The sequence below is a fragment of the Cryptomeria japonica genome, chromosome 3 (genome assembly GCF_030272615.1).
Source record: "Cryptomeria japonica chromosome 3, Sugi_1.0, whole genome shotgun sequence".
NCBI classification, from domain to species: domain Eukaryota; kingdom Viridiplantae; phylum Streptophyta; class Pinopsida; order Cupressales; family Cupressaceae; genus Cryptomeria; species Cryptomeria japonica.
Window position 1 is genome coordinate 462,235,683 of NC_081407.1, and position 14,109 is coordinate 462,249,791.

Here is a 14,109-nt window from a genome sequence, read left to right on the forward strand (position 1 = left end):
TTTATTCTCTAATCTTCTCCTCATATGAACCCATCATTAAACTTTGAATTTCTGCTGAAAGCACAAGATGGCAGGAATAACCGATTTCTCTATCACTCATGGAGAATTTGATCAACTGGGACATCATGTCCATCATAGTCTCGAACTTTTTCTCAACTCTCTCCACAGCCCCAATGGCAACCTTCTAATCTAATGTTCTCTTTGCCATTGAATCAACCACTGTTTCTCTATCACTCAAGGAGCTCTGATCACTCGTAACACAAAGGCTGGCAGGAAAACCAGCTTTGATACCACTGTAATATTCCCACTTTTTTTTTTTGGATTTCAAGCACCACAACATTACAATGCACCCGTTAAAGCTAGGAAATATAATTCCAATGCCACTGAAAGTTAGCCCCTTCCACTTTCTGATCACCAAGAGCCCAATGTGGGAAGGTGAGAGCATACGGTGACAAGGGATTCGTTAGCTTTCTAATCCGCTGGAAATTATAATGCAATTACAAAACTGGGCGGCAAGCCAGCCCCTTCCACTTTTCAGCGAGATGAAGAACACAAACGTGGCGGTAAACCAGCCAAGGCAACAAAGCATAATAGAACCAAATCACTCTACCGCTTATGCAGCAGGAGGACTTTTAAATGAAACTATCACTCAACCGCATATCTCAGCGGGAGGACAATATCACTCAACCACTTGCTTAGTGGGAGGACAAAACTGAATTACAAACATACAGGTGGCTAAGCCATCCTCTTCCACTTGTTCAGCGGGAAATACAACATAGAATGAATTGGTCAGTACTACGAAAGCAATTCTTACAATGATAGAAATGTGAAAGGAGATAGAGTGAAGTACATATCTTATGAATTCACTAACACATTCTAACCAATAATACTACTTGCTGTTCTGAAATCAAATACAAGGAAAACGCAAAAACAGCCATCCTGAAACCCACTAAATTGCTTGTAACTCACTCAAAACCCCATAGAATCATGCCAAATGAGAAGCAAATGAAGCGTATGACATAAGCAAACAAAACAATACCTCGAAATTGCAACTGAAGAGCACCAACAGCAATACATGCATCCCAATGCAATTCTGAAAATGGCGTTTCTGCTGAATAGTTCGATTTGCAACTAAAAATTGGAGAGTTCTCCAAATGCCACGCCAATATAGGAGACTTCTTGTCTCTCCGATACGCTTCCAGCGAGCCCTTACCCAGAATGATGCATTCAACACACAGGCAGCTACGAGCAAAATACACTTTCAACCGACACACACCAGCAACACCAGAAAACCAGCAGCACACAAATCTTCACCAACACACCCAAAAATACCCAAAAAGCTCACAACTACGCACCACAACTAGGAGTGATGTCTCACACTCGAAACCGGAAGGAAGGATCTAGGAGGTATTCACCCTCGAAGAATGTTTGGAGTAATTCCGAAAACATAACGATATATTTTCTCTGGACACCAAAATGAGAGCCCAAGTCACTTATTTATAATTTTTTGCCAACCAAATTCAAATTCAAATGCACTCCAAATACGCCCAAACCAAATGCCATTCCATTTCATCCACATTTAGCATTGCATCTCATTTCATTTCCTTGCACAAGTTCGCCCAATTCACATTCACCCAAAATCGCCCTTTTTAATAAATATAAGTGTCATAAAATAAAGTGTAAAGTGGGTGCCCAACTATGACTTCCAAATAAAAATTATTACTAAGGCAATATACTTAGAAAATCGCCCCATTTGCCTTGAGTTATTATTTACTTATTAACACCATGACGACCCCCTTGAAGTCATATGCAAATTTCGCCCAAATAGACTTAGGATAAAATTAATATTTTCTCCCTTCCTAAGTCGTCCATCCATAAAATAATCAAATATTAATACCTCATGCCTAAGGAATAATATATTAAAATACCTTCTCCTAAAATATTGATTATTGCCAAATTGAGCCGGAGACTAAAGTGTTGGGAATCACCAAAACTGAACTGAGTTGGGGCTTTGAACTGAACTGTCAAAAATAGTCATCTGAGCTGAGTTGCAGAATCCTTGCCAAGAATAGCACCAAAAAATGCTGGAAGACCAACTGCTCAAACTGACCTGCCAAAAATAGCCAGCTGACATCCTACTAAAAATAGAACTGCTAAAAATAGTACTTACTAAAAATAGCATACTGCTAAAAATAGTAAGTGTTTCCAAAGTGATTTTAACCACATTCTAAGCAGCCGTCGCACTTACTAAAAATAGTAAGTCAAAAAAAAGTCACCCGATGCAGATGCATGTCGAACCATCCTAAAGTTCTCTGAAAACCCAGAAGGAATCTAGAATCCAAACTGTCAAACTCCCACATATACCCCCTGAAAACACCAAAGAATCCTCCTAGAAAATAGGAAACCCTAATTCTCCTTTCCAAATAGCCTACGAGTCTCCGGAATAGGCCAATGGACCACTGAATGCACATCACTGAGAAGTGGACATTATAGTGCACAAGATGGGTATGTTCATGTACTGCATTGCAACTTGTGCGGGTTTAAAGGTCTGATATGTATTAACAAGCTAATAGAGCGTGTTTTAGACCATTGCATGCACAAAGCAAATTCAGCACATATGGAAGGTTGTAATGCATAGCGTATTTACTAAGATGCCTTGCAGAAGTTTATGCACACTTTAAGGGGATAAAAATTTTCTTAGAGAAAATTAGATAGATCCACTTGAGACCCTAGGTTGTATAAAAGCTAGGATGGCACTAAATAGTTGGGGTACACTTTGGTAAGCTTACTAAGTCTCCATCCTATTGAGCACATTTGACCTCTTGTCCTACAAAAAGAAAAGTATGTGGGTGCATGAGCAAGATATGTGTACATAAATTAACACCTTAAACGATTTTGATCACCTCACAACTATCCTCCACTGGGCGCAAATCAACCTAAGGCTTGCATAGTGGGTTTGATGGGTGTGCTTGCAAAAACATGAAGTGGGCACTCTTAAAGGGGTCCCTTATACAGTTTGATGATGAAGAGAAGAGCTTATTACCTTGCTTGCACAAGTTGGAGGAGTGCATTAAGGGGAGTATCTTGCACAACATAATGAATGTACCTAGATAGGTGGCTTGCATCCTTACCCAATCATTTAATCAAATTCTTGCATTGTCATCTAAGCTTGCACATCTTGCGATGGTGAGGTCTTTAGGTTCCCTTACACAAAGTTATAAATGAAGCACAATCACAATGGAGTCCTACAATGACTTTCTAGAGTGCCCATGAAAAACTAGACTGCACAAGTTGATAGGTGCAGCTGACAAGGTAACTAGCCTCAAACACCTAGGGCGAACTTGAGATCCCATCCAACATTTAGTCAAGTTTAGCTTGGGCGCACTTGGAGGATAACCTCACACAAGCTCACTTACATGAAATGAGGGGGTATATAAATACTTAGGCAAATTGTCATGTTTTTCACCCCATAGTGCTTGCATCATGCAAAATTTGAAATTGAAGATCCTAAGCATGTGCTTGCAATTCTTGACAAAACTACAAGCAAGTTTGCCACTATATGCACTTATCATCAACTCCTAATGATACCCCTATACCCTTCGCAACTTGACAACAATTGGAACTAAGTGACTTTGCAACGACATCATTGACCACTTAACACTTACCTCTTCTCTCACTAGCAAAGGCTAACAGTTAGAGGATTACTACCAAGCTAAAACAACCTAGCTAAGACACCTAAGCCGAGCAAAAAGTGGGGGTCCCCATTTGCAATGGGGAGATGTGTGATTACGTCACAACAGGACGCTTAGATCAATTAATAAGCACTTGCCTTTAAGACCTCATGCAGGAGCATCGCCGGTTCTTGGCAATCTTGCATCAACCATAAAAATATTTCCTTTTTGTTTTGCTTTTTGTTTGCAGCTTCAACATTTCTTTCTGTGTTTCCCGGATTTGGCTCACTAGAACCTTGCGGAGTTGGATTTTGCTTGAAGACTTGATCATCTTCCTTATTCCCAAACCACGGAGCATTTGGATCATTTTCCTGCAAGTTATCGCTACCAGTTCCGAGATAGTTTTCTGTTACCGGTTGCCTAGACCTATTTGCATTGGTGATCTACCAGATCCTTTCCATAGCTTACGGTGCCCTGCACGTTGATTTCGTTGTTCCTTGGCGTGTGGCCGACCTTCCCTTTGATTCTCACTTCATCCTTTGAATTTTCCAAAGGATTTTCTTTGTCAGAGGCTGACCTTGTTGGTTTTACACGTTAGGTCTTGTTCTTCGGGTTTTAATCCCTTTCTGGGCTGACCGGATCCCCTCGAATCGTATAAATTGTAATAGAGCATTACAATGTATCTAAGGAGTTAGACAGAACATAGAAGCGAAATCTTAAGTTTGACGTTTCAGTTGTGACCTGTTCTATATTTTGAGCATGTTTTAGCAGGCCTGTGAGCCGGTTACTGTAACCCAGTTGCTACTGGTTGATTGTAAACAGTTTTCATGATATAATGCAATCCGTTCTACATTGCCTCCATCATGTCCTTGTGTTTCTGTTGTGTTTACTCTTGCTGACCACTCTGGACTGATCTCTTTGAGGTCCCTCCTAACCGGTGATTGCACCAAGTGGTATCAGAGCGAGCTTTCGTTCCGGAGATTGTGTTGTCTTGAGAAATTTTGTTATAGGCTGGCGGACTGTGGATCTGACCTGCAGATGCAGAGGACTGGCGTGAAGATGGCGCGAAGAGGAAATAGGAATGTTGGAGTGCGTGGGAATGCAGACCTTGCTGTGATGGAAATGTTGAGAGGAATTGCAGCCCAGTTGGAAGCCGTTGAGACAGCCCAAAGAAGAGGCCGACATATTGAAGATGTGAGTTAAGATGAAGGAGAAGAAGCCCCGACAGAACAAGTCAATCCACTGGCGATTGATCCGGATGAAGAAAGGTTTTTGAGGGTTTTGAGTAGGGCAAATACTAAACGTCATTTTACCCCACCGGAATATGATGGGAAGTTGGATTTAGATGAATTGATGGACTGGATCATCGAGATGGAGAAATATTTTGATTTTGAAAACACCACAAAAGAAAGGAAGGTGAAATATGCCTATACCTGGTTGAAAGGTCATGCATCTCTTTGGTGGGAGCATTTGCAGGTTGATAAACAAAGAAGATCAAGACATGGGATCGGATGGTTGCTACGTTGAAATCAAAATTTAAGCCAACCAATTATCAAATAAATCTGTTCTGGAAGTTGCAGAATTTGAGACAGAAGGAATCTAGTGTGAAAGAGTACACCAAAGCATTTTACAAGTTGAATATCAGATCCGAACATGTTGATGATGAAGTTGAACAAGTTGCAAGATATTTGAATGGATTGCGGATGTCTATACAAGATGACCTCAGTTTGATCAAATTGCAAAGTATCGAAGAAGCTTACCATTATGCCCTGAAAGCATAAGAGAAGCTAAACAAAAGACATGAGCAGAGCCAGAGAGCCAGAGGTGGAAGGTTTTCCGGAGGAAGATTTCAAGGAGGAAGAGGATATACCAGAGGTAGAGGAACCTGTACGGATCAGAACAAAGGGCAAGGAAGTGAGCAACGAAGGTAATTCATACCAAGATGATAGAAATTTCTACCGAAGGAGAGAACCGGATGGCTCCCGGAATGAGAATTTTGGAAAAGAAGACAAAAGACAAGACAAGAGAGTGTTTAGAGGAAGGTGCTATAAATGTGGAGGAGAAGGACATCGTGCTTTGGAGTGTAAGAAGACAGAGAATACCAAAAGAACAGCAGTGGTGGAAGAAATCCCCACCGGATCAGCTAATAAACCGGAAGATGGAGAACTGTTGATGATGAGGAGAGCTTTGTGTCATACCGGGAGAGATGAAGAGCCCTTGCAAAGGAAGAATTTGTTCAAGACCAGATGTAAGGTATCCAGTAAATGTTGTAAAGTTGTCATTGATAGTGGTAGTTCAAATAATCTTGTTTTAGAAGAGATGGTAAATAAGTTGAATTTGAAAAGATTGAAACACCCTAAGCCTTATCAGATAGCATGGATTTAGGATGATCATAAGTTATTAGTAAGTGAGCAATGTTTGGTGAAAATGAAAATTGGGAACTATCATGATGAAGTCTTGTGTGATATTATGCTTATGGATAATTGTCACCTTTTGTTGGGTAGACCTTGGTAGTTTGATAGACAGGCAATACATGATAGGAGGAAGAATACATACACTATTGTGGCCAATGGGATGAAGAAAACCTTGTTGCCCTTGGAGGAACCTTTGAAGAGTGAAGTTTGTACGAATGTTAGAATCTATTTGGTGGATGGAAGGAAAATCTTGGATGGAATGAGACATGAGAATGTGCGTTTTGCCTTAGTTCCTAAGAAGACTGATAATCCGGAGCATGAAGAAGACCAACCGGAAGAGATATAAGATTTGCTGACAGAGTATGAAGACATCATTTCAGATAATGTGCCTGATGGATTACCAGCTGTAAGAAGTATCAGTCAATGCATGGATTTGAATCCCGGAGCTAGTTTGCCTAACAAAGCTGCCCACCAGATGACACCAACAGAGAATGAAGAGTTGAATAGACAAGTGCAGGAGTTGTTGAAGAAAGGTTTGATCAGAGAAAGTCTCGGCCCTTGTGCAGTACCAGTCGTATTAGCACCTAAGAAGAATGGAGAATGGAGAATGGAGAATGTGTACCGATTCTAGAGCAAAAAACAAGATCATAGTGAAATACCGGTTTCCTTTGCCTAGGATGGATGACATAATGGACTGTTTGATCGGAGCCAAATACTTTACAAACATAGACTTGAAGAGTGGATATCATCAGATCAAGATCAAACAAGGAGATGAGTGGAAGACATCATTCAAGACAAATGAAGGACTTTATGAATGGTTGGTGATGCCTTTTGGATTAACTAATGCACCGAGTACTTTCATGAGACTGATGAATGAGGTATTGAAGAAATTCTTGGTTAAGTTTGTTATTGTATATTTGGATGACATTCTGATTTTCAGTAAGACAAAAGAGGAGCATGTGTTGCATTTGAGACAAGTTTTTCAGAGGTTGACAGAAGAAAAGTTGCTGATAAATCTTAAGAAGTGTACTTTCATGAAGGAGGAGTTAATCTATTTGGGATTTGTGATATCTTAGGATGGTTTGAAGATGGACCCTGAGAAAGTAAAAGCGATTGTTGAATGGCCTACACCGGAAAGCATTGGAGAGGTAAGATCATTTCATGGATTGGCTAGTTTCTACCGGAAGTTCATCAGAAATTTCAGTTCAGTTTGTAACCCTATGACTGAGACAATGAGGGGAGATAGGAAGGAATTCAAGTGGACCACCAGAGCAAACAAAAGTTTTGAACTGTTGAAGCAGAAAGTGACTGAGCAGCTTGTGTTAGCTTTACCGGATTTCAATAAAGTATTTCAAGTGGACTGTGATGCAAGTGGAACAGCAATAGGAGCAGTCTTGAGTCGGGATGGGAGAGCAGTAGCTTATTTCAGTGAGAAATTGAATGATGCCCGGAGGAGATATTCAATGTATGATCATGAATTTTATGTCATAGTTCAAGCCTTGAAGAAGTGGAGACATTACTTGTTGCCTAAGGAGTTTGTGTTGTATACAGATCATCAAGCTTTGTAGTATTTGAACAATCAGAGCAAGTTGAATCAAAGACATAGGAGATTGGTAGAATTTTTGCAAAGTTACACCTTTGTGTTGAAGCATAGAAGTGGGAAATATAACAAAGTTGTTGATGAATTGAGTAGGAGAAGGAATTTGTTGACAGAGATGAGAGTAACAGTATTAGGATTTGAGGAATTGAAGACCTTGTATGATGATGACCCGGATTTTGCAGAACCTTGGAGAGCATGTAGAGAACCGGTTACGGAAGATAGAAGCAAGTGGTTGGATTACTTCATTCAGGATGGGATGTTATTCAGAGGAGTTCAGTTGTGCATACCTAAGAGTTCTATGAGGGAGAATCTAATAAAGGAGAAATATAGTGGAGGATTAGCCGGACACTTTGGTGTTGATAAAATAGTAGCAGTGGTGAGTGAGCATTACTTTTGGCCCCAAATTCATAAGGATGTTAGGAAATATGTGCAAAGTTGTAGAGTTTGTCAAGTTGCAAAGGGTAGTAGTCAAAATGTGGGATTGTATAAACCTTTGACAGTACCAGTAAAACCTTGGGAGGATATAAGCATGGATTTCATACTTGGATTGCCTAAAACACAGAGGGGGAATGATTCTCTATTTGTGGTAGTGGATAGATTCTCGAAGATGGCTCATTTCATACCATGTAAGAAGACCACAAATGCATTACATGTAGCAGACTATAATATCCCAGTTATTTTTTTTGTTTTTAGGCCAATAATAGTCATCCACAAACAGATAACCCATTAAGGTTAGAAAACATAAACTGAAAACTTGTTGGAAAATGCAACCCTTCCACTCTCTGATCACCAAGTGCCCAATGTGGGAAGGTGAGTGCATACGGTGAATAGGGGATCGTTAGATCTCAATTCTGCTGAAAAATGAAGCGGATTACAATACTGGGCAGCAAGCTAGCCCCTTCCGCTTATCCAACGGAAATGCAAGAAACTTGGCAGTGAACCAGCCAAGAGAAACATACAAAGGCACAAATCACTCAACCGCGATATTTCAGCGGGAGGACCATTACAATCAGACATCACTCAACCACTTATGTAGTGGGAGGACTGAATTACAGTTTACTTGAAAATAGGTGGCAAGCCAGCCTCTTCCACTTTTCAGTGGGATGAGAGTTACAAGCCAGAATTGGTTAGTAGTACTACTACTTAACCTTACAATAATCAAGATAATGTGAGAAGAGAGTAATGCTGAACATCCAAATAAGAAACATGAAATTTCTACTCACATCAAAAATCTACAGGCTGGAATTACAAAACCAACAACCTATGGATTCACTAAAACGCTCATAACTCTCTCATTACTCACCCAATTCACCCAAAATCTGTTCTAAACAATTGCTATACCAGCTACAATGAAAACAAACCCAAAGAAAGCCATCGAAACACCCTTTTTTTTTTTGCACACTTCCCAATGCATTCACTAAACCCAACGCCTAACCTAGGAAGTTTGATTTACAATATAAAAATCCACACTCAAAATAAAATGCTAAAAACTTACAAGATGCATCGCCAATGGTAGGAAGGATGGATGAGCCGATACCCAGAATGATGGAATCGCCTGGCCAAGAGGTATGAGCAAAACACACTTTCAGCAGTCTCGCGACCAGCAACCAGAAAACACTTCAATCTCAAACAAAACACTCCACAGTCTGCAACTCACTCACCAATAGCACTGGGAATACATGGACACAGCTAGGTACTATCTTGCAAGTACGAAACTGAGACTTAGCTAGGAAGCCACACTTCGAAGCTCAGATTTTCAATCGCCAATTCGGCAGCATAACGATGCAAATTCATTTGATGCCACAAAATGGAGCCCAAGGCTGTTATTTATAACTTCTAACTCCCCAAAACCAAATGCAAATGCTCCCAAATTTGCCCAAATTCAACTTTTCCATTTGCATTTCCTTTACCCAAAGATGGCGCCATACTTAGACAAGGAATCATGCCATGTAAGTCAAGGACCACGAATTGACTTCGCAAACAAGTGTGGTGAAATAAAATAATATCTCACTTATTAATTTGGCGTCCCTTTCTAGACATAAAATTCGCCTAGCACTTAGGAGATATTATGCGCCATTTCCAAAGCCAATAAATCGGTAGTAAAAATAATCAAATTAATTAAATATTAAACCTTAGGATAAGGAAATAATATTTAATTATATCACTTATGACTCCAATACTGATTATTGTCAAAACCAGGATGAAGCTGAGCAAGGAGGACCACTGAACTGCTGCAGGATCAAGACCTTGTCCACTACCAAAAATAGAAATATGCTAATCTGCCACTTACTAAAAATAGTAAGTCATGAACTACTGCTCCAAAAAACAGGATCTTCGCACCTAGTGACAGAGCATGGAGAGCTCAGTAGGACAGTCTCACCAAAATAGCCAACCCCTAACTTACTAAAAATAGTAAGTTCTCGCCTCATCAAAGATTGAAACCCTATGTCTGCATTCCACATAGCCTACGGGTCTCAAGAATAGGCCACTGGACTACTGAAAGTACATCAATGAGAAGGGGACATTACACAGACCTATTTTTCAAGGAAGTAGTGAGATTGCATGGATTACCTAAGAGCATAGTTTCAGATAGAGACACTAAGTTTGTTGGTTATTTTTGGAGAGCACTTTGGAAGAAGATGAAGACAGATTTGAAGTTCAATTCTACTTTTCACCCACAGACTGATGAACAAACAAAAGTAGTTAACCAGAGCTTGAAAAATTTGTTAAGATGTCTAGTTGGAGACAAAACAGGAAGTTGGATCTGATTCTTGCACAAGCAGAGTTTGCCTACAATAATTCAGTAAACAGGAGTACCAAAAGGACGCCTTTTGAGATTGTTACCGGAGCACACCCTAGAGGTATATCAGACTTAAGAGATATTAGCAGTGAAGACCGGAGAAGTTTAGAAGCAGAAGAATTTGCAGATCACATGACGAACTTACATATTCAAGTTATGCAACATTTGGAGGACATGAACAACAAGCATAAGGAGAAAGCAGATGAGAAGAGCAGACATAAGGAATTTGAAGTTGGTGATGAAGTGATGGTGTATCTGAGAAAAGAAAGATTCCCGATTGGAAATTATAACAAGTTGCAGATGAGAAAGTTTGGACCTTGCAAGATTTCGACAAAGTTCAGTTTTGGAAATGCATATGAAGTGGAGTTACCAGATAGTCTGAGTATTTCACCTGTATTTAACATTGCAGATCTTCATCAGTATTATGAACCAAAATTCAATGAAGACAGTATTGCAGACTTGAAGAAACAGTTGCCCCGGAAGGAAGCGGATCAGATTGAAGACATTTTGGACAGTAGGATTGGGCGTAGTACCCAGAGCAATCAGTATAAGGAGTATCTTGTGAAGTGAAAGGATAGACCAGTTGAAGATTCATCTTGGATTTCTCAGGCAGAGGTAGACCGCCTTGGTTTTCCTCTGACCCCAACAAAGTGAGAGAATCACTTTTTCAACAACCTTGGATGTCTGACGTAGGAGCATCCCCGGTTCATGGAAATCTTGCATCAACCAAAAAAATATTTCCTTTTTGTTTTGCTTTCTGTGTGTAGTTTCAGCATTTCTTTCTGTGTTTCCCTGATTTAGCTCACCAGAACCTGTGGAGTTGGGTTTTGCTTGAAGACTTGATCATCTTTCTTATTCCCAAACCACAGAGCATTTGGATCATTTTTCGGCAAGTTATCGCTACCAGTTTCTGAGATAGTTTTCTATCACCTTTTGCCTGGACCTATTTGCATTGGTGATCTACCGGATCCTTTATGTAGTTTGCGGAGCCCTGAGCGTTGATTCCATTGTTCCTTGGCATGTGGCCGACCTTCCCTTTGATTCTCACTTCGTCCTTTGGATTTTCCAAAGGATTTTCTTTGTCGGAGGCCGACCTTGTTGGTTTTACACGTTAGGTCTTGTTCTTCGGGTTTCGATCCCTTTCTGGGCCGACCGGATCCCCTTGGATCGTATAAATTGTAATAGAGCATTACAATGTATCTAACGAGTTAGACAGAACATAGAAGCGAAATCTTAGGTTTGAGGTCCCGGTTGTGACATGTTTTGTATTTTGAGCATGTTTTAGCAGGCTTGTGAGCCGGTTACTATAACCCGGTTGCTATTGGTTGATTGTAAACAATTTTCACGATATAATCCAATCTATTTTGCATTGCCTCCATCATGTCCTTGTGTTTCCATTGTGTTTACTCTTGCTGACCGGTCTGGACTGATCTCTTTGAGGTCCCTCCTAACCGGTGACTGCACCAGGACCCTACTTCCAATACACTATCTCCTTCTTGCCTTTCCTCTTGGTCCAATGCTTTTGAGTTAGTGATAATCCACCTCTACATTTCTAGACTAAATTATACTAAATGTCAAACTCAAAAAAAATATTTCAATATGAAATCACATTAAACTATCCCTTGAGTATTTTGAACCACTTAAAATATTAAAGAGGATAAATGAAAAGGCTTATCAACTCTAACTACCACTTATGTGCAAATACATCTAGGATTGTGCTTATTTGAAAATATAAAGCAACATTTTTCTTAAGAAATATATGCCCATGCAATCAAAACCATTGATTCAATAATTGTTATTTAACAACTATCTTGAACATGTTTGTTAAGTAAAGCGTGAAGGATGAGACCAATCAAGGTCGAACATTGTACTTATGCAGAAAGTTTAGATTATTTCCTCAATACAAAAATATTTCACTATTACTCATACCTTTGAGAAGATCCTCTTTATGATAGCATGATCACACTCTTTGAATCCTAACTTGATGTGATCAACAAAATATAACATTTAAATTATATAAATGCTAAATATGAAATTGTATACCATCTTCTTGCACTTCATTTTCCATTCAATGAAATGGTAAAAGATTTTGAAATTATTTTCATTTTTGTAAGCATTAAGAAATGACATGCTTTGTCAAAGAAAATTACAAAGTTCTATTTATAAAGGTAAGAAACATAGGAAATAAAGATTATCATTCTTCTATAGAAAAGATCAAGAATGACACAAGGAAACCTGGTACGAGCTCTCTCCCAAGGCAATTCATCAACTGACTCCTCCCATATAACACATTCTCCTAGACATTGGCGACATGTACTTAACCCCTGATCCCATAATTTAAAAATGTTACTATAAATCTTAGAATAGAAAAATAGAACTCTATAAAAATAAATAATATTGTCATGCAATCAAATTCACTTGAAAAGTTCATATAGAATTTTGTCTTATCTAGTACAAGGTATCAATACAACAAAAGAATGTAAAAATTATTCTTGTTGGCTTTAGGATTACCTTGCTTTGTAATGCACAATTTATTGTCAATAGAATGCTAAAATAAATTCCTAATTGCATGATTACCAAATTAGACTATGCTATTTTCATCTTCTAAAAAGGAACAAGGAAAACGATAGAAAAATAAAAACGTTGGACTACAATTGATCTAACTATTGGCATTGAGCTTAATTTTTCATGTGTTTCGCAGTGATGCCTTCAGAAGTGTTTTTGGCCACCCAAGTTGAGCTCCACATTTCTTGGAGCCCATGGCTATTTATATTAAGTCATCGTTCTAACTTCAGTCATGTCTCCTCATCATCAGTGTCACCCCGACAAATTTCAATTTTGATATTCAATGCTCTGTTGGTGTTTCTGTAAATTAAAGTGGGTGATTTTAAATAAATGCTTGTGATATAATATTTTATTAATGTTTCAATTAAGCATTTATTTAATATTTAAGGTGACTTTGGAGTTGACTCCCAAGGTAAGATTAGATTATATTTTTTGATAAAATAAAGTGCAATGCTTGTTTGGGTGTGGATTTTTGGGAGACAAAACGGAATTCAATAAATTAATATTTTATTTCTCCATTATGGTGCATTGGGATTTTACAAAATATAAAAAGGATTTTTGGGTCTCATTTGCATATGCTGAAAATTTGAGAAGAATGATATGTTATTGGCTTTCTTCCAGAACTTCATGAAGACGAAAAACCTTTATAGAGAATATCGTCTAAGATGGTGGAAGATCCTCCTTAGGCGATTGCTGATAGTCTCACACAGAGGCCATGCTAGTGCTTCAATTGTGGTGGATTATTTGGGGTTTTGACTGTCTTCAGAGAAAAATGAAAATCTATATGGTATCCTAGAGAAGGTTGAAGGATTTTGGAGGTAGATTCCATGTGGTATCCAAGGTATTTTGTATTAGGTTTTGGTATAATAGTTTACAGGTCTTTTCCTGAGCCAGCCATCCCAATTTTTCATACTTGGTGTCCATTTTTTATGGATACTAGGGTTTAACTTGAAATTCGCATCTTTTTAATTCCTTCCTATGGTCTACCCACCCATTTTGCAAGTGATCTGAGAATTTTTAACTGAGTATTGAATTTATTGGAGCAGATTATCCCCTGTA

At 38.9% G+C, this 14,109-nt stretch overlaps 1 protein-coding gene across 1 annotated transcript in view; it reads right to left on the reverse strand.

Moving 5' to 3' along the window:
- Positions 1–965: 965 nt before the first annotated feature.
- The window catches only part of LOC131855810 (uncharacterized), a 117,943-nt gene continuing 104,799 nt past the window's right edge, over positions 966–14,109 (reverse strand). Inside the window, exons 4-5 of the mRNA XM_059217525.1 lie at positions 12,711–12,809; positions 966–1,208 (exon numbers count right to left, since the gene is read on the reverse strand). Coding sequence (XP_059073508.1) covers positions 966–1,208; positions 12,711–12,809 — 342 coding nt within the window. The remainder of the gene's footprint in view (positions 1,209–12,710; positions 12,810–14,109) is intronic.